This window comes from Bactrocera tryoni, chromosome 1 (assembly GCF_016617805.1).
Source record: "Bactrocera tryoni isolate S06 chromosome 1, CSIRO_BtryS06_freeze2, whole genome shotgun sequence".
Classification (NCBI taxonomy): Eukaryota; Metazoa; Arthropoda; class Insecta; order Diptera; family Tephritidae; genus Bactrocera; species Bactrocera tryoni.
Genome location: NC_052499.1, coordinates 68,564,431 through 68,590,471, shown reverse-complemented (window position 1 = coordinate 68,590,471; position 26,041 = coordinate 68,564,431). Strand labels below are relative to the sequence as shown.

The 26,041-nt window shown below is 35.7% G+C and overlaps 2 protein-coding genes across 2 annotated transcripts; one reads left to right on the top strand and one right to left on the bottom strand.

Moving 5' to 3' along the window:
- The first annotated feature begins 8,064 nt into the window (after positions 1-8,064).
- On the top strand, positions 8,065-9,324 carry LOC120782237 (probable basic-leucine zipper transcription factor R). The gene is made up of 2 exons (XM_040114408.1): positions 8,065-8,088; positions 8,176-9,324. The coding sequence occupies exons 1-2, from the start codon at positions 8,065-8,067 to the stop codon at positions 9,322-9,324; spliced, it is 1,173 nt and encodes a 390-aa protein (XP_039970342.1).
- Positions 9,325-18,972: 9,648 nt separating this feature from the next.
- Positions 18,973-23,997, bottom strand: LOC120766439 (probable LIM domain-containing serine/threonine-protein kinase DDB_G0286997). Its single transcript, XM_040091948.1, has 3 exons — positions 23,983-23,997; positions 21,473-22,199; positions 18,973-19,275 (listed from the first exon to the last, which is right to left on the bottom strand). Exons 1-3 carry the CDS (start codon positions 23,995-23,997, stop codon positions 19,049-19,051), a joined length of 969 nt encoding a protein of 322 aa, XP_039947882.1. The 3' UTR covers positions 18,973-19,048.
- Between the last annotated feature and the right edge of the window lie 2,044 nt (positions 23,998-26,041).

Below are 26,041 nucleotides of genomic sequence, written 5' to 3'. Positions count from 1 at the left end.
GTCTAAAACAGATATGAATCAGATATGAACTAATTCAAATTCAAAGTTACCGCGGACGTCTCTGTATGTCGCCGCTTACAAACATACTCAACTTACATCTGGTCAACAACATTTGCATAAATCCACAGCGACAAATTGTGTATTTCTAAGAAGAAAAGACAATAAAATTTATGAGCGTTTTTGATGTATTCATACATAATGCGTTTGCAGTCCATCGAAAGCGCCTAAAATGGTCTAAACATAATTAAGTAGCAGTGAAATTCGATTAAGCGATTTTTAAAGATATCGTAATATGGTAGCTGGCTGTGTCGAAACTTATAATACATATTTATGGTAAATACAAAAATGTAGGTGTAAAGCAAACTAAATTGAATGGTCTTTTGAATGGATTTATAATTTTCGAGGTCTGCAAAAATGTTGGATATATGTATATATATTTGGATTATAAATTTAATCAGTATATATAATCGTCTAAGTATAGGTGTATGTGTAGCATCCCCTATTGCGTCACTGCGAATTCATAAAATTATTTTCCCAATTTCTCTTTTTTACTTTTTTCTATTGCAAAATGAAATAACTTTTGTCTGTCCTAGATATATGTAGGTAAGCGGAGACAGTTGCTCTCATTGGCGAACTAGTTTCTTTTCATATGACATAATCTTGATTAGCCCTGAAATTCCTGCAAACGATAAATGTCAGTTGTCATTAGTGTGGTGCACAGCTGTCAAGTGGCGCCAAACAGACAATAAAATCCATAATTTAAAGGCTCAACCCTGCTGTGCAATACCCCTTCCACCTCTGAGCTCTTCTCGTCATTTCATTTGCATTTCCAAACAAATTTGTTTTTGTTTTTCTATTTTCAGCTGTTGCTTTGTGTTTGGTTCTGCAAATTGTCAAACCGCACCAAATTGATTGTCATTTTATGTTAAATATTTATGGACAATAAAAAATAAAGTCATAAAAATTTCACCTACTCAACAGTGGTCCAACACAAAGAGCAACAATAGCAAAACATAGTTGATAACAAGGCAGTTGAGTGCAATAAAATGATCGTTTTGAATGAATAGATAAATATCTGCTCCGTGCAATTTGCGTCGACAGCACTTGGTATTATGATAACGATTTGTGAATCTCGCAAGCCGATCGTATGAATTTGCATGAAATTACGCATAAATTGTATAAATCCGCTTAAAAATTATTTTTATTATTTTTATAAGCCGTTGATTTTTTGTTTGCGTTTCGCTATTGTTTTGTAGGCCAATAAACGGCTCATTGTTGGCCACTTGTTGTTCGTATTGTAATTCAAATGAAATTAGATATTCATGAACTCTTTGTTGATCATCGAAATGACACTAAAGTCAATCGATGGGTTCGTAGTCGTTGTATAATTCGATGTCAGAGTTAATAGGTAGCATTGAGTGCAGTTGAACTGATGACTAAGTTAACAGTGGTGGTCATGGAGGTTGGGAAAGCCTCTTCGGGAATGATGGTGGGGGTTTCATTAATGGAAACCAAGGATACCCAATATTCATTATTGGACAATATTCGACCGAATAAACCACGTCCAGCACGCAGTGAAGAAAATATAACAGAACGATTTGGCGCATTTCAAATCGAGATCTTAAATTGTAAGCGTATAAAATAAAACCTGAGCCTTCCCAAATGACATAGCATCACTCTATGGGCTCTTGAAAAGCTTCATAGAAATCTTACGTTTTCGAACCAAATTTTGTTCAATGATGAGACCCATTTTTAGTTCAATGGGTATGTAAGCAATGCAAATTGTGGTTGTGAGTCGGTGGAACTGCCGGTCCATATTTCTTTAAAAATGAAGCCGGTGAGAACGTTACTGTCAATGGCGACCATTATCGCGCCTGAAGCTCATAACCTCGGCAACATTTTGTTTGAACAAAACGTCGTCAATTCCCACACATCACATCAATCAATGGGTTTATTAAGATAACATTTCGGTAAACAGATAATTTCACGTTTTGGGCTGTTCGAATGGCCACCAAGATCGTGTGATACCACACCGTCAGACTTTTTCCTGTAGGGCTATGTTGGAGGAAAACATGACGCATGTCATTCGCCAGTTACCAGTTGAAATGCTCGAAAGAGCCATTGAAAATTATACACAATGGATGAACCATCCGAGACCTAGCCGCTATAATGGTCGAATCAGACATTACACCTTTAATTTGGCAATCTCCCTGAGAAAATAATCTAGTGACATGATTTTGGCGGCCATTTCACTGGGCATTTCTTGAAATTAACGAGTCGCCAACATTGCACGCTATGCGTATGAAGATGTGTTTAGACATGTCAAAAAAAAGCACGTGCACCGTTAAACCAGAAATGCATTCGTGTTTTGCGCGAAGAGCTCGCACAGTAGCCACCGCAGGACGTGAATCTGCCTAAAAACGATTTTAAACTTCAGGTTGTCCTTATACCACATTTAGTACAACAAATAATAATTTTCGTTTTTCTAACAAGTCTTATGACGAATAAACTGTTCAGTGAGTGAGTTATATTGTAAACTTACAAAATCGGCGGCCTTGATCCTTACAGGTTGCATGAGTATAAAATGTTCGGTTACAGCCGATTTTTGTTAAATTTTGTTTCTTTTTCTTTGTTATTTTTTTAAACTAAAATATAACTATTGATACTCGGGTCACAAGTACCCGAAGTGATCAACCATTGGGTTAGGCGATAGTAAATTGCATTGCTGAGAATCTCATATGCAATAGTGTTTTCCGGCAATATGCGTAGTTTTGACACTGTATTCTCATCTAAATTGCACGTATTGAAAATTTCAGATGGATAAAGTTAAAACTTTTAACATCTTTACGAAAAAATCGATCACCCTGTAAATAATCGAAATCTTCTTTCGATAGCTCATCTGGGGATTAAGTTACAAAAACATTTTTTTTTATTTTGATTGTGTTATTGTACAATAAAATAAATTAACTAATCATAAGTTTTTGACAAATCTCCTTTATCATCAGATGTCTTGTTAGTATTGAAATGAGCTGCACTGTTGTTGTTTTAAATTATTGAGAAACACCAGTGAGCATTTGTAAGCGTTGGGTTTGCTCTGTGGGCACAAGTGGTGAATTAATTGCTTGATTGAATTTGGACATCCGTCATCTGGTGTTTGTGTTTTAACACTGTAATTATTGTAGTCAGTCAACTTAGTTTGTTAATTAATAACTTGTTATTTAATTTAATTATGTTCATATAATAATAGTAGTGTTAGTATATTGAAATGCCTCTTCTGCAGCCTTCAGACATCTTTAAGTTGAACCTTTGTGGTAATACCTGTAAACTTATTGACGTTTTTGATAATATTTGGCTGCCAAATAACTTCGAAAAAAAAAAACGCTTTAAAATCCATAAATCATATGCGATAAATGTTTGTATGTTAATTTATAGATTCAAATTCATAAAATGATGCATTATGTGTGGTACTTAACCTAAAAAATCGTGTTTAATAGTCTAGTTTTATTAGGCAATAAATCGCTTTAACTTGTTAAAAAAAAATTGTTTTAAAATCCGGTTCAATTTCAATGACAATGTGCGGTTTTTTATTCATTTATTTTTATGAGTCTAGTTCATACAAAAATAATACCCCGCCCACAATGAAAATAAAATAATAAAATATTATTATATATTTTTCAATGTAATATAACCAAGACAACCTATATGACTTGATAGCCTATAGGCCAACATATTAATTTTAAGCGTGAACTTAAGTCATATTACCTTGTAAGGTGTGTCAGTGAACTAAAAGCATAAAAATGCAAGCTCCACAGTGATGACTTTTATATTAAAAATGACTAAAAATGAATAGAGCCGAAGCTGTTAAATTATTACTAAATAAAATAGTTTTTTAAGGCAAATAATCTAATAAAACTAATTATATTATAATATGTGGTGTATAGAAAACTCAAAACGTTTGAGCTCGTTTGTGCGTGTTATCTGAATTTCAATCACCGTATGAAGCAGTTGGTCGCCCAATTAATATTTATACTTCCGTTATTGAGTTCGGCCATAGGATCTAAAAGAAAACATTTTTGGAATATTTTGATACTTGGATAGAAGCATTGACATTCTTTAAAAGTATTTTCAGCTTCAAATGAATAAAAGAATATTTTGAAAACGTTTAACTATAAGTAACAACAAGCAAGGTAGGTTCGAGTGAAACTGAATATTTTATATTTTCGCAATTTGTAAGGATCAAAGCTATGAATATAGCTTCAGTTGTTGGCAATACTGTATATTAAACTAGCGGTAGTATTGCCCTGTTTTCATCCATTATAAGCAATAGCATACACTGTTGTTAGAAAGAGAATCTTTCTGAAAGTTCTCATTAAAGTTTCTGGCGTTCACATTATTTATGTACGATTTCGACAATTTTTGGGCGTAAGATGAAATACCTTAGGGGCGTTTAATTTATATACTGTAAAATGATACAATCAGATGGAATCAAAAAGTTTTTTTATGTGGGAAGAAGCGTGATAGGCCTTCACAGCTTATGAAAGGAATCTTTAAGGGAGTATTCTCATGCAATCACTTCGAAAAATCGATTTTTTTTATTTTGACAGTAAAACCTATTGAAAATATGCTGTGAAAAATTCAGACCGAAATTCATAGTATTTGATAAGTTACAGCTCATAGTCGCCGACGTGTCGTAAGCTACTGTCTACCAGGCGCCATGACAAGTCTGCAGTCTATTGAAACTTTAAACGCATTGGTCCTAAAAAAAAAGTATTCAACCGATTCCTTTAAAATTTAAATATATTTCTTCTACTCATTTATAGTTATCGTCCCTACCAGAATTGTTTATTTTCGAAAATATTTTCATATTTTTTTTAACGAAAAAACAAGATTTTCGTTAATTTTTTTTGAAGGTCGACATTTTTTTTATTGAAATTGATTATATTTGGTAGGGACGAAAGCCGCAGAACTACTGCATAATAATCCATTCGATTTTTTTATTTCAGAAAACATGAACAGCCGCTATCCCCATGACCAGTGAACTATTTTTTTTCTGTTGGGGACTACTTTGATTTAAAAAAAAAATATATATTAAAAATGTAAAAAACGAAAAAAAATTTTTTTGTTGTACATTGCAAAATACAAATAAAAATATATTAAAATGATTGAATTTTGTTGTCGCATAAAAAAAAAATTCCTTAAAAAGTGCTAAAATGTATGCGTTCACATGAGAGTACCCCTTTAAGTCGCCTCACACAACGAATTTGGTTGAAATTGATGAATAGAATTATGATTTCACTTAAAGGTAGACGGTGCCAGTGTCCAATTTTAATACCTTCTCCTATAAAGTCCTTCCATGCAATTTTGGTTGTGAAATTTAATGCTTGTGCCGCTGTAAATAGTAAGTTATCCCAAAAATGGATGGAAATCCTGATGTATTTAGTTATCGATTAATCGAGAAACATTAAATTTTACTCTCGAGATGATGGAAGAGGTCTTAAATTGGACGATTTGCGTGGCACCGCCCACTTTTAGGGGAAATCACATATCTCGAGATCAACCAGACAGATTTCATCCAAATTTAGTACGTTACATTCATCTGACATTTTTATGTTACAGTGTGACAAAGGGCGAAATCGTACTACAGCCACTCCTACTTCCAATATAACACTATTTTAAATTCCTTTTGATTCTTTCCAGTCCACTAATCAAGAAGCAATTAATATAACTGAATAAAACTATTCACGAATAATATCTTTAAAGTATGCCACCTTATGACCACAAATATTCTAAATCCAATAAAAACTGTAACGCCGCAGTACTCTAGTATCAATCGTTAACTTTTGGCTGAAAATATCAGTCAATGTATGAAACATAGAATTGAAATTCAGTGATAATCTTTTCTTGATAATAGTATATCTGTGTATACGAAATGTTTTTAAAAGGGGTCAATCCTTCCCGTAGCCGTATTTTCAAACTTCCGGACGACTTTATACCGCATATATCGACCTATATGTGAATTATCTTAATAAAATTGAGAGAGAACGTGTTTTACTCATAACAGTGTATCTTTGTGGATAAAATTAGGCGAAAACATGACCTAGCCTCTATACAAATATTATCAAAATTTTCGAACTTCCAGCTGAATTTACTCAATATAGATTGCTGATTGTATGCGAGGTACTTTATGAAACACAAGGAACATTTTCTTAGTATGAGACATCTTAATAGTGTGTGTTATCGGCAAAAGTAGATGAAATCGGGTCGATACTAGTCTAATTTCAACATTTTAATATCAAGTTTTGCTTCCATATGAAGGAATTTTCCGAGTTTGGATTCCTGCAAGTTGCAAGAGCATTAACTTTGCGGTTGTACCTGAACTCAGCGCTGCCTTACCAGCTTTGGAATAATTTTTTTATCTGCGTCGCGCACCGAAGGATTTTAGGCTATCTATCTTCAAATATAAATACTATTGACTTAGCTGACTTAAATGACTGCCGCATAATTGAATTTATCTATCAAGTAAAAGCAAGTTTAATTAATCAAGTTCTTTTTAGGCGACGATCCACCACGTCTTTTCAGAGGGCCCAGAGTCACCCAAATTTTCGTTAATAAAGTGAAAGAAGAGAGAAAATACCATGTTAAATACAGTTCAGCAGCACGTGTCAATATTCATACATACTTTTTTGAATATTCGAAAAACAAGAGAATGGAATTCAGTTGTCTGAGAATGTTTTAAATCAATCTCAGACGTGGATATGTTAAGCCAAGAATCTGTCAAGCCAAAGATTTGGAAAAGGGCCACTTATTTAATTGTTTACAGAAACATAATGGGTGAACGGAAGTAAAGAAATTACATGGGAATTTGATTTCAATAAAATATGTAAAATAAAATATTCGTAAACTTTATAAAATAAATCTTTATGCACCTAACCCTTCTCAGCACACTAAATAATAATTTTTATTTAAGCATAACGTAACCGTTATTCATAGTATACAGTTATGCATACGTACACTCTAATAACCCTCAACGATAGCACAGAGCATGATGTTGCAGTATGTAGCTAGCAACATGTTGCTGAACTTCAAATGCTGTGCAACTTGCATGAGAGAATCGAACAGAGTGAGAGCGAAAGAGCATGGCAAACGATGCTGCGTAATTATGTTGTGATATCTTCGTTATAACGTTTATTGTTGTAATTTATAAGAGGGCCATATTTAATGCCTGTAAACATGGCTAATGGGCGACTAAGCCGTTTCTACGCATTGGAACAGCGCAGCGTCGCATTAACGTCTGGTCCAACAATTCCACGCCGAAGCAGACGGCCAAACAGGAAAAGTGAAAAGAAATGAATGGCAATATGCAAATTAGAATTGTTCGAATACCGACTTTTGTCGCGTTTGTTGCGTTGCGCTTTTGGATCTTTTGTTTCTTCAGCTTTGTGTTTTTGTTGAAGAGATGTTACGAAGACTATAAAATAATAATAATAATTTTGCATTAAATTAACCATAAGCAACACGACATTAGCAATTTCATAATTCGAAGACAAAAACTGGAAAAATAAAACTTGAACCAAACGGAAAAAAGATTTACAAGTTTACAGTTGCACAGTGCGAAGGCGCGTCTGCGGCCCATTGAAGCGCGCTCTAAACGGATGGTGAGCTAATGCTGGTCTGGCTTGTTAGATAATCGATTAAAGTGATACCAGCGAACGACCTTATGCTAAGTGGGATGCATTTTAAAACGGAATAGAGGACCGGTCGAGCGGTCGATTCCGCGGTGTGCTAATCGCGCTTATGTGACGATTTTCGGTGATACATGTAAAGGTCACACGTGCGTGGTGCGCTTGCGCATAACGGCAATAACGGATGTAAAGCGGCTACAAATTGGTGGATTAATTCAAATGCGAATTGATTCAGTTTGCTGAGAAAGATTTCGATTACCATTCGGTTCACCGACTATAAAAGTGTTAACTGGTTCAGATTTAGGCATCAGTCAAGCATTTGAACTTGTCAGAGAAAGTGAGGAAGATCACAGAGCAAAAAATTAACGAAAAATACTCAAACATGAAGGCAATCAGTGTCGCATTGGTAGGTATTATGATAAGACAGGATGAGCTTATGAACTTATTATCATCAATAACATCAAATTAATAAAAACAATTTTTCACCACACAGTATTTCACCATACTCGCCGTGGTTAGCGCTCAACCAGGCTACAAGTATCAACAACCACAAGCCGGACCGTCTGCGCCCATTGTACCAGCTGTGAGTCATCAGCATCATCATCATCATCATCATACAGTACCGCAAGCAGGTCCAGCTGCACCCATTTCCAGTCCCATTTCACCACCACCACAACAACCAAGCGCACTCTACTCCCCAGTGCAGTCACCACCATTGCAAACATTCAACCCATCACCATCAATTCCATTGCAACCACCATCACAAGAGATCCATTTGCCAGAACCACAAGCGCCACCACAACAAAACTACTTGCCACCGCTCCAAAACGGTGGAGTGTCAGCAATCTCACAGAGCCATCAGCAACAATTTGTGCAACAACAACAAGTGGTACAGCAACAGGCGCAATACGGTGCTGCGCAACTTAGTCAGCCAATTCAACCACAACAACAATTCGGTGCTGCGCAACTTAGCCAGCCAATTCAGCCCCAACCACAACAACAGCTGGGTGGCGGTGCTTTTGGCTTCCCCTCCGGCGGTCACGGTGGTTTCCAACAGAACTTCCAATCATTCCAGCAACCACGTCCACAGACTGCCATTATTACTAAGGATATTTACATCCACTCAGCACCCGAAGACCAGGAAGAGACTTTGCTCGGTCAACAATTCGATAATGCCCCAATTCGCAAGAATTATCGCATCGTCTTCATCAAGGCACCAACACACAATATCAAATTGGCCGGCGCAGCTTTGAGACACGCTCAGAATGCTAATGAAGAGAAGACCGTCATCTATGTGTTGTCGAAGAAACCCGACTTGTCCGAGGTGCAACAGCAATTGCAACAGGCTCAAGGTGAACAGAAAACACACAAGCCTGAAGTGTACTTCATCAAGTACAAGACTCAGGAGGAGGCTCAACGCGCCCAACAGGAAATCCAAGCTCAGTACGATGCTCTTGGTGGTTCTACGCACATTTCCGATGAGGGCATTGCTCCCCTTACATCCGTCTCTGGTGGTTCTCTGAACTTGGGTGGCAGCATTGGCCAGCAACATTCACATTCGTCCTTCGTGCAGCAGAACTTCCAATCGGCTAGCAACTATAATTTGCCCACCAACAAATACTTGCCCATCAAGAAGAAGTAAATGGGTTCATTGGAACTTGCAAAAATTTACAAAATAATTTAGTTAATAGTTTTTAAGGCACTCACATATTCTCTGACTTGTTCATACATTCTCTCTTCAATCTATGCAATCTATTATGGCTTCTTTTTTCGTTTTCTTCTGAATCATGCGAGCCCCACAATCGTATCATTCATTCGCCATTCACACACAAATAGTTTGTATTAATTTATTGAATGAAATAAAAGAAAATATTTTTTGATTTTATAATTCAGTTGTTTGCTCTTTCATGTGTATATTTTTATTCATCACAGCTCAGGAGAACTTAACCACCATTTACCATATAAGGAAATAGGCATTTTCTATTAGAAGTAACGAGTAAAACCTTAAGAGGAATGCAATGAAAATGTTTACCATAATTTACTGTGTAAGATATAAGTTTGGGTTCTTTAAAAGTCACCTTGCACTCAACTAGCGGTAAATTTTATAATTTTGTAAGACTTTTCTGCAGCAAACAAAGAAACTATTTGGGTCAATGAAATCTCTATCGGTCTGTTTAAATATGCACAAAATATTTTTTTCAAAAGGGTGTAATTAGGTATTGTACTTCAAGGCTGAACAGGTTTTGAAGAAATTTTAAGGATGTTCCGAAAATTTGCCGATAGACTGTCTGCCACCCGATCTGTGAATAAAACATAACAGCCGTAGCTGAGAGTATACACGAAGACGGTTGAGAGTGTATTGAAAAGCTCAAAGAAGATCCGGTGGCTTTTAGCCAAATTTGGTTCAGCGATGAGGCCCATTTCTGGCTCAATGGGTATGTAAATAAGCAAAATTGCCGGATTTAAGACGAAAACCAACTTGAAGATAATCAAGAGCTGCCATTTTATCCGAAAAAAAAACAACGGTGTGGTGTGGTTTTTGAGCCTCGGCGAAATTTGGTTTCAACAAGACGGCGCCAGTTCCCACGCATGGCATCAATGAATGGATTTATAATAATATAAATATATATAATCGAGACAATTTTAAAAAATAAATACAAAAGAATGGTTTTTCGAATGATAATAAACATTCCTCATTAAATTTGAAGTTTCTGTGTTTTTTCCTTAAAAAAAAGTAGGGATCCTCGATATGGATCACCCTTTATTTATAAAATCCGTATTTAGTTTTCGATTAAGCTCATACTTGAATAATAGAATAAAATGTTTTAGTAAATAAACATTGAATATAGGATCTATAAATGACATTGGAACATAACTTTTATTCATTTTTTCGTATTGGATACACGAGAGCAAAAGCTTTAGGGAAGACATGTAACATGTTAACAGTTTCAAAGTTGTACAGACGCCGTTGAAAATGTGTAATGTATTTTTACAGGTCAGTGTGTCCGTTCGGCGGAAATTTGATCGTATTAATGCCAGATTTAGTACGGATTGTATCAAATAGGACAAGTATTTATGATGTTTCTTTTTAATTTTTTAGTAAATTATTTTCTGTTTGTTTTCCTCAGTATAAGCTTTATTAGACTATTGTCCTTAAACTGCGGAACAATATTAGTTAGTTGTTAAATAAAGTAATAACAAAAATCAGCAACGATCATATTCGAATTCGTTAAAGCTTAAAACCTTACAAGATAGTATTTTTTCAGTGATTTTTTTAGTTTTACTAACTTATCTACCCCTAAAATTTTTAGTCTTTAGCTACTCTCATATAGTGAATATCTCTTTAATATTAAAGTATATCTGAATATTATCATGATCAATATTTTTATCAGTAAGTAATACTAAAAGTCTAAAAGATGGACATTAAACAACAATAAAACTGACACCTTAAAGTAATGTCATACAGCCACGAAAGCTAGGCTGCCTCGTAGACAAATCGCAAAACTTAGCAACGGAATTACATGAGCTTAAAATATACATTTCTTAAGTACGGCGCATACTTTTAGGCGTGTTGTCTTGAAATTTTTTTTGTCGCCACTAGTGTGAGTGAAATTAGCACTTAATATGGTATAAAATCACTAGTATTTGTTGAAGAAAGTATTTTCAAAATTCTGATATGAAATGTGCGTGGTAATGACTTCATTTTAATTATTTAATTAGAGTACTTACATATGTAAGTTATAGTATGGTGTTTTGACAAAACAGAAAGTGAAATCATGAAAATATTTCTGCCCGGTTTCAAGGTCCATACTTAAGTTGTGCCCAAATAAAATATTAGCTAAGCATTGTTGCAGACTGAGTAGTCGTTTGCGTTTCACAGTCAATGCTTAATTTCTATAAAATTTATTATGATATATGTATGGCAACGTTATGGGCAATACATGTTTTACAAATGTCATCCATAGAAATATGTTTGAAATATTTAAAATTATAACAGTTAATACATTAAAGGAACTTTATATCGAAAATGTGTGAAAACCCGTTAGCGAGTGGGAGCACCTATTGGAACGGGTGGAAATCCCAATCCGATTCCATATTTTTTCACAAAAAATAATTTCTTATTTCTTATTATTCCCGTTTGACAAATAACTGAAAATGCAAAACAATTCAAAACAAAAATCAGCTGTTACTTAAGCACTGCTTAAGTCTCCCATTTTCAGTACTTAAGCATAACTTAAGTATGGACTGTTAAGCCGGGCATTAGTGTCTGAAGAATTATTATAGTTAATAGATGTTTGGTTTCAGAAATTCTATGGCTTTTTTTCTTTAAATCTGTATATAGGGAGAGAGGATAGGGTATTTGCTAAAGAGTTAGATCACGATTGACGTCATTTTTCCTACAAACTTTGTACGAAAACTTTTCGGCTTCACCACCAAAGGCATAAAAGAGGAAGTTCTAAATAGCTAAGAAAATAATTCATAACTCAATTATAAGTAACGTGCAATGTGTTATGCTCCAGGCATGTTATACAAGTATTTTCTACAGTATACTTGTACAATCTGTACCAAAAAACGCTATTAGCAAAGAAATTCTGAAATTTTTCGGAACAAATATTTTAAACTCAGCCATTTCGACGCCATTTCCGGTAACCGTTCGGAAAAAAGATAATTCTGCGTTGGCAGGATAACTCAATAAAGGATCACCTAAAGTGAAAAACGCGTATTTTAGTTAAAACCTTAACTTTGAACTTGGACGAAGAAAAAAGAAGAAAATTAGATTTACAAAAAAGATGAAAATTTCGCGACTTTTTTTTAAATATTTGTAATAGAAAAAACTCCTTCGTCCAAGTCTTTAAGAATTGTACCTAAAATTTCATGAACATCGGTGGAATAGTTCTCGAGAAGTTTTTCCAACCGACTTCAAAAACGTAGTTTCGAGAAAAGCGTGTTTAAAGGCGGCGCATTTAGCCTAGCTGGCCCCGAGCGCATAAGTTCTCAATGCTATATCTTAGAAACTGTTACTCGGATCAACTTGAAAATTTGTTACAATATTCTAGCGGTGTTGTAGAATTTAACAAGAGAATTAAAAAAAAAAAAACAATTTTTTTGATCATTCATTTCATGTATCGAATTGAGCAAGAAAGCTCAGTTGCTTCTTTCACACGTAAGTTTTTTGTCAAGAAAACAGCTGTGCGTAAATCCAACTGTTAGAAAAGTGGCAAATCGAAGGCAATAAAGAGTTTTTATACATCTAACCAATTCATTCAAATTGTGTCAATAATATAAACACAAAGATAAAATAAGATTAATGTTTAATGATTTTGTGTGGCACACCAAAAGCAAGCAGATAAAATCAAAATTATTTGTTGATTAATGGCTAGAGGACATTAGTTGTGTCAAAACAACAGTTATATGGTATGGAAATAACGTCAGAAGATATTTGAAACCACATTAGTGCTTATTGTAAAACAAATATTCAAAATTGAAACACAAAATCGATAAATAATATAACAGTTTGTCGAAATAATCGTTTGGCGCTATAAGCGTTGGCGTATTATGGTTTCGTTGTTATTTTTGTTGGTGTTGTACACGGACCACTGATGCATTTGTTATGCTGCCGTTAGTTTCATTCAATTTGCTATTTATGTATTTACCTTTTTAGCTGTTTTGCTTACTTCTAAAGTTTGGTGCTGTTGACAGGCAGTCACTCATTGCTTTTAACGATCGTTGCGTATTTTAACCGCTGAGCGGCTTAGCTTACGTCTTATTCGTCTTTATACGCCAACGCCGGCAACGGTGTTTTCTCTATGATTACGTCGGAATTGTATTTCTACGCAAGTTTATTGCATTATTTTGGCTACTCCCTTTGCACACGTTCGCAATATCACACAAAACATTTGTAGCGTAAGTGTTACAAAGACATCATAAAATGTGGAATTTTTAAAACCTGCATTTTCAATAAATATTCATATTTGCCGTAAGTATATAGGCCGAATTGAGTAGCTGAGTGATGACGCGATTTTGCTGTGTGACACTAAAATACTATAATTTTATAAACTGTAAAATAAGGAAGTTTGGTGACAGCAATTATTGTTAGGAGAAAAAACTTTTAGTTGTTAAGAAATGGGATGAAAACATTTAAGTTATGGATTTTTTCGCACCGGATTACACTTTTATAGAAAGTACAGTTATAGCTTTCAGGAGAGTGGGGTGAAAACTTACGATTCCGTAATGGCTTAGACTAGGACTCTCGAGTGAATAAACAAATTTGATGATTTTGTGGATTTAATATTTGATATAAATCTTATTTAGATGCTGATCACCTTTGACGCGTTATAAGCATCGATTGGGGTGAGCTGCCGTCCTTTCTTCTTCTTAGTTTTTCAAGTTTCGGCTCATTTTTGGAGTGTTTCAAAGTCACAATTATACATAAATCCACGTCTCGTAACCAGAAATTATACATTTGATGAATATTATCTCTTATTCAAACATAACTTTAGCGGCTTTCTCGGCATCGTTTTTTTAAAAGATTCCGGTCTTTTGGTATGAGTCTAGTATTGACACGCTTCTTACCCAAAGATTAATGAAAATGTTTTGAGTCCATCCATGATATACATATATATAAGTACTCTGCTATCTACCTGCCAAGACTATGATTTTTAACAACTGTTTCTTTAACTATTTCTATATTAACTTCAATAAAAACGATGGATCGACAAGTTGTCGTTGTCTTCACGACTTTCACATAATTCTTTGTGGTCTGTGTTCGGGATGAAGTAAACTAAAGGGTGACTCATTTAGAGGTTTTCTACATTTTTTAAGAAAAACCACAAAAACTTCAAATTTAATGGAAAATGTTTATTATCTTTTGAAAGAACATTATTTCTCATTTATTTTTTGAAGATTATCTCTTTCAAACCTTGGCCGCGGCTACGTCTCAGATGATACATCTGTTTAGTCCGATTTTTATGACTTGTTCGAGCATTTCGACTGGTAACTAGCGAATGGCATGTGCGATGTTTTTCTGAAAAGCCGGAATTGAAGTGGGATTGTGCGCATATACTTTAGACTTTACCTATCCCCACAGGAAAAAGTCTAACAGTGTGATATCACACTAACTTGGAACGTACAATTATCTGTTCACCGAACTGTTCTCTCAATAAATCCATTGATATTTCAGGCATTGAATAGTCGGTTATGTTGGCTCAACAACGTTCATCATTGAAGGTAACTTTCTCACCGCCTTCATTTTTGAGGAAATATGGACCGATGATTTCACCGGCCCTGAAACCATACCAAACCGTTGTTTTTTCTTAATGAAATGGCACCCTTTGAAAGTACCTCTATTTATATCACCCGTTATCTTTAACAGGAAAAGCATTTTTGATTTGACTGATAGTGGTAGCACTCGTTTTGGATCGCGATTGCTTCCTTTAAACGTGGAGAACTTGCTACTCAAAGCAGAGTTTCCCTCTTAGAAACTTCACAAACGTTGTCAAGTTAATTTAATTAAAATCATAAGCCAGACTTAACTATTTTGTTGACCTTTTATTGTGCGATAAATTAGTTTATAAAAAAACCTGCAATCAAGACAATCTGTCAATCAATTGAGAAAAAAACTGTGAAATTAATTTTATCATAAACTTGACGTTGGTGGATTAGCCAACCAGAGTTGCCAGGAAACGCCTGTCTCGCACTGCACCCAACAATTAAGTAAATGAACAGTTTTATTTGCCATTACTTGTGTTCGCCCAATACTCCAACGAATTACATAATACTGCCAAAGTCAATTTATTTTGAAGTTACATATGTACATATACATATAGCCTGCCAACCAAAACAACTCCTTAGTATTTGTTACCACACGTCGGCCATCAGCTAAGCCTTTCTTGCGCGAAGCAAATTTTTAACTTTATGGCAATGTTTAAGAGGTGTTATGTATGAATTTTCGGTGTCATTTTTATATTCCTCAGTTACGCTCAGATTATTCACAGTCATCACTGCCAGCTACTGACAGTCGGTTTTAGGCGCTTGCCAGCCACAGCATACATACAAACATATGCATATATTGACGTCAACTTCCTTATGGCACTCTTAAGTCGTTGAGGTGTGACTTTGACCCATTGTATGGACTTAGCCGCAACTTGTCGCGACCACAATGCAAATTTCGCTGCCGAAAAGCGTAGCATGTATACGACACGACCGCCGAACATTCCGCACGAAACGATTTTTCAAAAGTTCAACCGGTGAGTTGAAGTCTTGTTGTTGCTGTTTGCATCTTTGTAGCTTTTTTATTATTTAAAGATAAGTTTTAAAACAAAGCACCAAAATTAACTGAAGTAACCGAAAACTTACCTAAAATATGTCGTTTGGAGATAACGATGCACAAATATAATAGTTGCGGGGGAATATCGCATTACCGTGATAGGGGTTTCTTAACATTTTTGTCCGTTTCGATATAATTGTTTCGCTAACGACTTGATTTTAGTTTTACCATTTCCATACGACTAATATTTAAAAGCTTTGTTTTTAATGAGACGCTAATTAAGTGGTCTAGTCTTTCAATCGCCAAATGAGGAACATCAGTTCCATTATGTGCTGATATATTGATATTATGCTCAAATAGTAACAAAGTCTTCAAAACCGGAGTAAAATTGCACAAGCATGAGGTGCTTGAACTATTGTATGACCTCCAGAAAACTGAAAATTTGAAAAGTATTCTTGATAATTTTACTGCGGTTTGTTTATGAAACGTGTTTCCAGAACATGAATCTTGTTTTTATTTTTACGGAAGATCGAGATGTTGAATATAAAAGTTGTTTTGAACAATACTTTGTTATTGTTGCGCATAATTTTTCAAAAGAGGGGAATGTTGACAATATTATCTTATATATCTAGAGGAGTACACGAAGATATTCGACTATGCACCCTTGGTGTTCATTATACACTGAACAGGATATATTAAGTTGTCAAGAAGTTTGTAACAGCGAGAAGGATACGGCCCACAAACCACACCAAACCGTTTTTTTTTTCTGGACGAAATGACAGCCCTCGGATCTTTTTATCCCAAATGGCTCATCGCTGAAAAAAATTTGGCTTGAAAAGGTTGGATCTTCTTGGTACATGGAACACATAAACGAAGTGATGTTCAATTTTTTTTGTACTTTGTACGCTTGCAATTTAAGATTTTGATGAGCAAAACACATTCTTTACAGAACATTTGTAATAAAATTGTACGATTTGTAAACGGAGATCAAAGATAAAATGCCAAACACTACTAAACAAGATAATATGACAGCTTCATACGAAACACGCGTGATCTGTTAAAAAAGGCTATTGAAAAAAGTACCTCTACTGGAATTCCCTGTGACATGTCATGGAAACTGATCGTTCAGAATCAAGTGCTTGCAAATTTTTTTTTTCATTTAACGATATGTCTTTACGAACCAGTTACTCTCCAAAGCAATAATACAATATCCGAAGAAATTGTTCAGGTCGGATAACATTGGTGGCTTGCGTGGCATTCTTCCCCTTTTTTTATGCAAAAATTTCAAATTATAGCGAATTTCTTCATTATTTTCACTCATTTTTGAACAACTGTAACTAAATGCAGGTTATAGTCTCCCTTTCCAATGCTATATGGTATGACACAATGTGATTGGTAGCACTGGAGATATACGACTGCATCGACATTTATTGACAAAATACGAAAAGACTTTTTCGACTACCCAATATTGTAGATATTATAAAGAACAAAAAGTATGTTTACCATCCTGATCAGTTTTATATATGTATACAACTCGATATGTATAAAAGACGAAAAAAGGCAAAAGGGTACTAATTCCATGCGTATCTTTGACTAAGTAGTCAAAGTTGTTGCCACTTTTACAGGTTTTCCATCGGATAAACTGAGCGAATACTTTTCATTCTTGCCTAAGCATACAAAAAGTGAGTTTAATCTAAAATTTTTTGGTAAAAATGATTTAGTTTTAGTATAATAATAAAAATTTATTAGTTAATAAAGGCTTAACATAGAGCGAAACTTTATTGGAAAAATAATAGCTCAAGTTGATATTTCTCTCCTTATTGTTTCTTTGATGGTCCAATATTTTAATTTCCAAAAATTATTTAAAAGAAAATTGAATTAAAGATCTCAGTTCACATATGTAAAAACGCATCCATTTTTTGATTCATTTGCAGCTGCAGCATCGCCTTAAGACAGGTCAGTCAGTAGCGCTCTGGTATTCAGCCAATTTCTTTCTCTCTTTTTTTCTTTCCCTCTTTATCTTTTATTTTATAAGCACTTCAACCTGTTTTTTTTTTTGATAATTTCATATAGGTGTAATGTTGTTGTTGTTATATTTTACTATCGATGAATGTTTCAAGACTTTGACATTTCGACATTTTCATCTTAAACATCTCTCCTCCATCCGCGCTTGCTCAACACAATGCTAATTTCTCCGTGTCGAAATTCGGCGCTCGACCATAAATTATGGCATATCAAATTTGGAGGTAAACAAATAAACTGGTTTGAACTTTTTTAAAAAATATAAAAATATAATTTTATTTCTTTTATTTCATTTATGCACAATGAAGCGCTGTGTGACGGCGGCTTTTCTATTTAACATACATATTTACAAGAAATAGTAGAAAAAGTGGCAAAACGCATATTTATTACATAACAACTTACAACTACATACATATGTGTAGATATGTATATTTATAATTTAGTTGGCATTCGGCGCTTTGGGCCTTGACGATCGACTAGCGGCGGATGGCCGGCTGCGGCAGCAGTGAGGCGCTCAGTTATTATATATGAGTATATATGTATAAAGACATAACGATACAAATTAAATTAAAAGTAAATAACAAAAATATAGTAAGGAAAACGAAAACTAAATAAATAAATCAACAAAAGAATATTTTGCCGAAAATATCAATTAACAAATTAGACAACAACAAACAACGCATTGTGTTCAAAGCTTTTAAAAGCATAATGACACAAATACAAGAAATTTATAACAATAACAACAAAATTAATTAACAGACTTTATCAACAGAAAAGGCAAAAATTGAAAAATAACGAAAATGAACTCTGATTTGATTCGCCTGCATTCCGCGATGCAAGCGAGCATAATCGTGCATAAAATTGTTGGAGCGAATATAAACGAGTGTGTGTATATGTGTGTGTAATGTTGTTTCTTTGTGTGTGTGTGTGAGATTTTTTTGTTGATATTGTGAGCTTGTATGTCTTGTGTTTGTGTGCGTGTGTTTTGTTTTTGCGAGTCATTGTTTTCTTTTGTTGTGCCGTAAAATCGCTTTCAGTCGATTAATTTAATCTCGCTAAAAATTTTAATTAACTAAATTTAAAGTCGTGTAATTGGGGGCAAATATTTGCCTAAACTGCCACCTTCACTGCTGCTGCTGGCACTGCTGCTACTGCCGCTGCTGCTGCTGCTACTCGATGCACTGGAGCTGCTGATGCTGCCGCCGGCGCTTGCGCCACGTGGATCCAGCGATCCTATCACTGAGGTTACCGGTGCGATGCCCTCGTCGGAGACCTGTGTAGTGCCACCTAATTGATCGTATTGCTCTGGAAAGTGAAAATTCATTTAATGTGTGGCTTGAAATGTGGTAATTTAATGAAAAAGATGATGTGATGGTGATGTTTTTGGGGATGATTTTGAAGATAAGTAGTAATAGTATAATAAGAAATTGTTTAGGTCACAATAACCTAATAATTTTGTTTTCTATAGATACATAATTAAATAATAAAATAATGGAGATAGTTGGTTAATTAAATAATGGATATATAGAAAAAGAAGCGAATGTGTTGGGTTTTGTGATGAACGAGAACAAGACAAAGAACCTGAAGGATACACACAGCGATTCTTCGCGTAATGAAACGTACAAAACGCTATTTAAGCCTCTTACCATTCCTGTTCTATCATGCCGCGCTAAACTTCGAACATTATATAGAACTCTTTTCCGCATGAATTCTTGAGGCCTACTGCAGCAATTTCACTCATGCATCCAATAGCAGGATGAAGTGAATGGGTACCTATCTGCGTGACTGGCGTGACTTTGCTAAGGATACAAATAACTGACTTGTGTGCTCGGACCACACCCACGATTGTGTGGCCAAAGGAAAATAATAAGTTGTAATATGTTAGGTTAGGTTGTAGCGACGGGCTGTCATGGCATATATAGACCTACTAGTCCTCAGTAATGTCGGAGGTTCAGTTTAATTTGAGCCGATATATTCGTCATACAGGAAGGTGTTGACTTTTTGTGAACTTCAAGGGAAACTGGGTATCTAATTTTCATACAACATCTAGTCGCTTGAACTGCAAAGCTCCTAGACGATCTTTAGGCAAAGTTGCACGTAAGCATAGGAGGTGTTCCAGCATGTCTTTTAGACCTACTTCCAAGCACTATATGCATGTATTGTCGTTACTTCTGCCCATCGCTTGAATAAAAAGCATTAGCGTTTTTCTTCGGCGCACTTGCTATGAACTTGACGATTCTACATGGCTCTAAGACATTCCATCACGTCCTGATCCGTCTGTCAACCTTTTCGGAAATTTCATTGTATATATATAGTTTTTAGTGACTTTACAATTTTCTGTAGTTGTGCGGTTAGTCAGACGGATGGTGCTTTTGGCAATCTCATCAGCTATTTCGTTTCCAGGAATTCCTTTATGATTTGAAACCCAATTTATAAAGTAGACATGGCGCTTTTGGCAATCCCATCAGGTATTTCGTTATTTATAAGTAGACACTACATCCACTTCCTCCATGCTTCTAAAGACAAAGTAGTGTTAATAAATTAGTACTTTTTCCAATACTAACGAACTAAGAAAGTAAAGTGGACAATAGTTCCCAAAATTTTCATAAAGCAACAAAGTGTCCAAGGTCAATTGATCTAAATATTAAATTTCGAAAAAAAGATTTGCTTTTTGACTCAATTAAAGGACTCTCAAAAATGCTTCTAATTGATTTACTTTCATTTTACTAATACAAGTCAAAAGCTTATTGAAGCAAATAACATAAATTCATTACTGAACTAATAATTCGGAAAGAATCATAAAACTTTCATTTACATAATACTCTTTTTTACTTATTCAAATGTGGACGTGAAGTCAATAAAATCTGATTGCGTGGAATCTGACCTCGTTTAATAGTCGTTGAAAGAATATATTCGTGTCATAATAATAAAAAGTCCGAAGAACTTCCAACGACCTTGAGCATCCATTCCAAAGCACGATTGTTTCAGTCAGCGGGGAAACAAGTGCCTTCGACCTATGTCAATATTAACAAAAGCGCTTGCATACATACTATTTAAAGGTACATCAGAGGTGCCGCGCCGCAGATTTGCATACAAATTTAGGAAAGACTAACAAATTTACATAAAACGCTTGAGATGGTGGATGGATGGAGAGCGTTGGCAGCGCCATTAAATGCCGAGATTGTGCAACTAAATCAAAGCAACTTCAAGAAAACTGAATAAAACAACAAAGGCAATCAAACAACATATTGTTGTTGTTGGTGTTGCTAGGTGTGAAAATGATTCATCATATCAGCGTTGATTGGCAAATTTTCGATGACGTTCTCCGCCATTAGACGGCGCATTGAATTTGCATAACAAATGTCGCAGAACAGGAAATAAAAGGCAAAAAGCAATAAACTTTTCGAAGTCAAATATTTCGCAGCGCGCGCTTGATTCGCAGCGGAAATACAACCTGTTGCCAATCTGCATAGAAAAAAAAACTGTGGTGATTGTGACCTACCTTGGATGGTGCGCTGTGCATGTTGCGCTTCCTCTTGTGTGCGATACTTGATGAAGTAGACTTCCGGTTTGCTGGGCTGTTTGGGCGCTGCCTCCTGGTAGGCCGCCTCCAAGTCGAGTGGGTCCGGTTTGCGTGTGAGCACATAGATGATGGTCTTCTCCTCGGTGGGCGCTTGATTGATACGCAATGCCGCAGCGCTTGGTTTTGGTGATGGCGCCTTAATGAAAACGATACGGTAGTGCTTGCGTGGTGGTGGTGGTGGCAACACTGGTCGTTGGTAGCGTTCCTCTTGCTCTTCGGGCGCAACATGCACATAGATGTCCTTGGTGACTAGCGATGATGGTGCTGGTCCGAAGCTGCCACCGCCTTGTTGGTATTGTTGTTGTGGGTAGGTGGCAAAGGCGGGTTGCTGCACTGGCAGATGACTGGGTTGGAAGTTAGATTGAAATTGTGGCTGATAGTAGTTATTTGGTGTGGCAACGCTTGGCACTGGCGCTGGCGCTGGTGCGCTGATAAGCGATTGTGTCAATTTGGTGTTCTGTAACGCTTGTTGTAGGAAACTTGGTGTTTGTTGTGCGCTTGAAGTACTGCTAATGCCAGGCAATTTTATTTGGAAGCTGTTTTGTTGATTCTGATAGCTGCTCTGTTGGTTCTGGTAGCTGTTTTGCTGGTTCTGGTAGCTGTAGCCTTGTGGCTTCGCGTACGCCGACGCAAGCAGGCAGAGTGTCTGAAATGGTGAAAAGTGGCGAGTTTTGCATTAGAGCTTGGTTAAAAACGCTTTTTGGTAGCGAAGAGTTATGAGTGGGTTGTACCTGGTGGAATCACTGAAATCTATTTGATTTATAAGTTTTATTTCAGTCAATTCATTATTTGTTTAGAAGCCATTTAGTGTCGCCATGTCACAGTATTTTTTACAATGGAAAAAATTTAATATTGTGCAGTGATGAAATTCTTATTTTTGGAAGGTGTAGCACCAAAAGAAGTTCACGAACGAATGTTAAAATTTTGGGTTTTAGAAAGCTGTGTGCACAATGTGTGCCGCATTCGCTAACAATGGAACAAAACACCTTCGAATGCGATTTTCTCAGAAACATTTGGAGCGTTTTAAAACGGATAACGTCAATTTTGTGCGTCGATTCATCGCAATGGATGAGACTTGGGTCTATCACCATGATCCTGAATCAAAACAAAAGGCTAAAGAGTGGTGGGAACCTGCTTGTTCGGCTTCGAAACGAGTTCGCGTCCGTAAATCGGCCAAGAATGTTGTAGCATCAGTTTTTTGGGATGTGAATTGGGAATTTTGTTTGCGGATTACAAGCAAACTGGTAAAACAACTAATCCTGAATATTAATGCGACCTTTTGGACAAGTTGAAGAAAAAAATTCGTGAAAAAGGAGCCGGTTTGCAGAAGAAAAAAATCCTTTTTCATCAGGTCAATGCACCGTGTCACAAGAGCATTTTGACAATGGATAAAATCCATGAATTAAAGTTCGAATTGTTGGAGCATTCACCCTATTCACCACATTTCGCCCCCATCGACTTCCGTTTGTTTCCAGAATTCAAAAAATATATGCATGGCAAGCGTTTTTCATCAAATGAAGAGGTCATAACAGCCGTTGAAGCTTATTAAGCAGATCTCCCTGATTCTCACTTCAGGGAGATTGTACTGAATATTTTGAATAATAAAATTGTGTTTTTCTTATCAAATGACAAAACTTATTGAATAACCTGGTATTCTCCAAACCTGACCTTTTTTCGTTAGGCGATACGATGTGGTGGAGCCCCAAATGAAACCTATTTATTGCTGCTAATTTGAGCAGTAGCCCAAGAGTTCTTTAAGAGGTCAGTAAATTTGACCGAACTATCGAAGGAATAAACTCGAATAAAAATGAAAATTTAACTTAGAAAACTATAATTCGAATATACATACATATTAGAAATTTATTTAAAAAAAATTTTTTATTTTCCACAAAATATAATAAAATAATACTTCATTTCTGGAGAAATGTATTTTGCAAGATGATTTAAAAAAAAAATAAATTAATCATGACATCAAATTTTTGATTTTTAAAAGGTAAATTAATTAAATTAAAATATAATATTAAAAAACTAAAATTTTTGGTATTGTTCTCGGAGAGAAAGAGATATAATGAATAGTTAAATGTTTTTGTTTTTCTTAGATAGAAGTAAAATATATTTTTTTTTTTGAAAAGCAGCTTTTTAAAATAATTTTTGATTTTTATAAATATTTTTTGTATACTTTGAGAGGGCCAAAGCATTCTCTAAATTTGTTTTGGCGACATTAATAAATTAACTTTTTTTAGTGAATGTAACATATCCATTTTGTAATCCTTTTTGTCCTTTTCGCATTGTTTTTTCAAATCTCACTATTTCAACACACCGTTCCAGTTGGAGTCAGTTTATATTCCATAATTTAATCCATAATTTATTTTAGACACTAACTCAAACTCTTCTTTTAACACATTAAAATTTTTTTTTTTTGAACTTACAATAAAAGCGCGCATTTTTCCCACAGCACAAATCAACTTTAGGTTAAAACGTACGCGTCACAATTTTCAACACAACCGACCACTGAACCAATTGACAAGCAGAAATCAACTAAATGCTAATCAGTTGAACGCCAATCTTTTATATCACTGTCAAAAATTAAAGCAACAACAACGTCTTCGACACCCAAGATACGCTAAAACAACAACAACAATATATGCGAAGTACAGATGTTGGCCAAAAAGCTAAGCGCGTCACGTAGTTTGGCCAATGCAGCGGGAGATGAAGTCGCAGATGGCGCTCAAAGCGCGCAGATCCAGAGTGCGATGCAAAGTACCTAAAATGAGCGCCAAAAATTGCAGAGTAAAGAAGTAGTAAAAAGCAGAGTAACAAAGAAGAAGAAGAATAAGAAATGCAGATGACGCTTGGCAACTGCTGCGGTAGTGCGAGCGCGAAAAAGCTCAGTTAACAAACGCTGCTGAAGACTTTAGCAAAGCGCCAGCAGTTTGCGTGAGTATTTGTGATAATTTACCGCATAAATACATAAGTACTTATGTTTGAGTGTTGGCGGTAATGTAATGTAAACAAATTAAGGCTACCGCTGCAACTCGCTGCCGCCGGAAGTCCAATTGCCAAACCAACGAGTGCTGGCGCATTGGATGCGCTGCGCTGAGTGAAATGACAAACAGTTGAGTTGATTAATTTTCCCACTTTGGATGCGTTGAGAAGCGCCTCTTCCCCGGAACACGTATGCAATTATCGCCTTGAAAAGCCAATCTGGTGTTGCCAAGTTCGCTTATGCAACCGCCCGCCATGCGCTGGTTGCGGCTGTATCGAATTTAATTGCACCGACTGTGATTATTTTCAACTTTTCATGCTTACGCCCGCTTTCAAGAGGATCGTCGCGATCAACACTGCTTGAGCGCCTAAATTCCAGCGTTGCTTCACCGTAGGGCGCCCAAGGCGTACAACGCGTTTGCCCACTGGGTGTCCGGCGCAGTGCAAACCTTTTACAATCAAGTACTTTATAATGAGCGGAGTGGCGTTGGTTTCGTAAATGAGGCGGAACGATCAGCATATTTTGATACGGAAATTGATGCCAAGTGCAAACCGTCCAGTGGGTTTTCGTTGACTTCAATGAATGGCCGCAGACATGCCCTGCTCTCCTGAGGTGTAAATGCTCAACGGCATTCAATTTAGGTTTTGTTTTTTTTTGTTTTGTTGCTGGTGTTGCTGCGCAAATATATAAAAAATTATAAATTGAGCATATCAGTCTATGACATAATCGGCTGATTTAGGGTAACGACTTGTCGGAGATGAATTGCACTCGAAGGCGGTCTCTTTCGCATACTTAAGATTTTAACACCTTAAACTTGATTCGATCTTTATAGATATTGCATAACGTTAATAATTTTATGAATATGATTAGTAATTAATAATATATTTGTAATTACAGGGCAAATGTCGAAACCATTAAAACTTATAGCTGGAGTTAAATGAAAAATTTTAAACTCTCATTTTATTTTATTTTTTTTGTTTTAAGAAGAGCATTGTATGTCTCGAAGTATATTTTCGTAGGTATTCGGTTCTCAAACGATCAAGTGGGAGGGTTATTAGTATCAACCAAGGATAGGTTGCGCTGAATTCGAATTATTCCCAATGATTACATAAGAATGGGTTACTTTATTCGATTTTGTCAATATAGTAACGGGACTGGTGGATGAAACTTTGACCTATTTACTCATATTATGGTAGCCTCCACCTTACGGTTGAAAAGTTATATTGAAATAACATTGTCTAAAGCTACAAAAGCACTCATGGAGTGCATATGCCTGGTCAGTGGTTCTTGGCGATGAAAGCCAAGTATGATCAGGTGATCTACTACTGACGGCTCGAAGACACCGGAGAGCATTGAAGCACACATTGCGGAACCGAATACCTAGCTTCCCATATCTATGGGATTTTTTTCGATTCCATTTTTCAAGCAAAAGGCTTTTCTATAAGTCAGTATGCAGAAACTAATATCCAACGCAACTATCGTAACCAGCGTTGCGCTATACT

What these genes read in the sequence shown, in the direction of transcription:
- LOC120766439 (XM_040091948.1), bottom strand. An exon ending in TGCACAGCGCACCATCCAAG is followed by an intron (nt 19,276 to 21,472) that starts GTAGGTCACAAT and finishes TTCACTTTCCAG; the next exon opens with AGCAATACGATCAATTAGGT.
- LOC120782237 (XM_040114408.1), top strand. Translation starts at nt 8,065, where the DNA reads ATGAAGGCAATCAGTGTCGCATTG. An exon ending in AGGCAATCAGTGTCGCATTG is followed by an intron (nt 8,089 to 8,175) that starts GTAGGTATTATG and finishes TTCACCACACAG; the next exon opens with TATTTCACCATACTCGCCGT.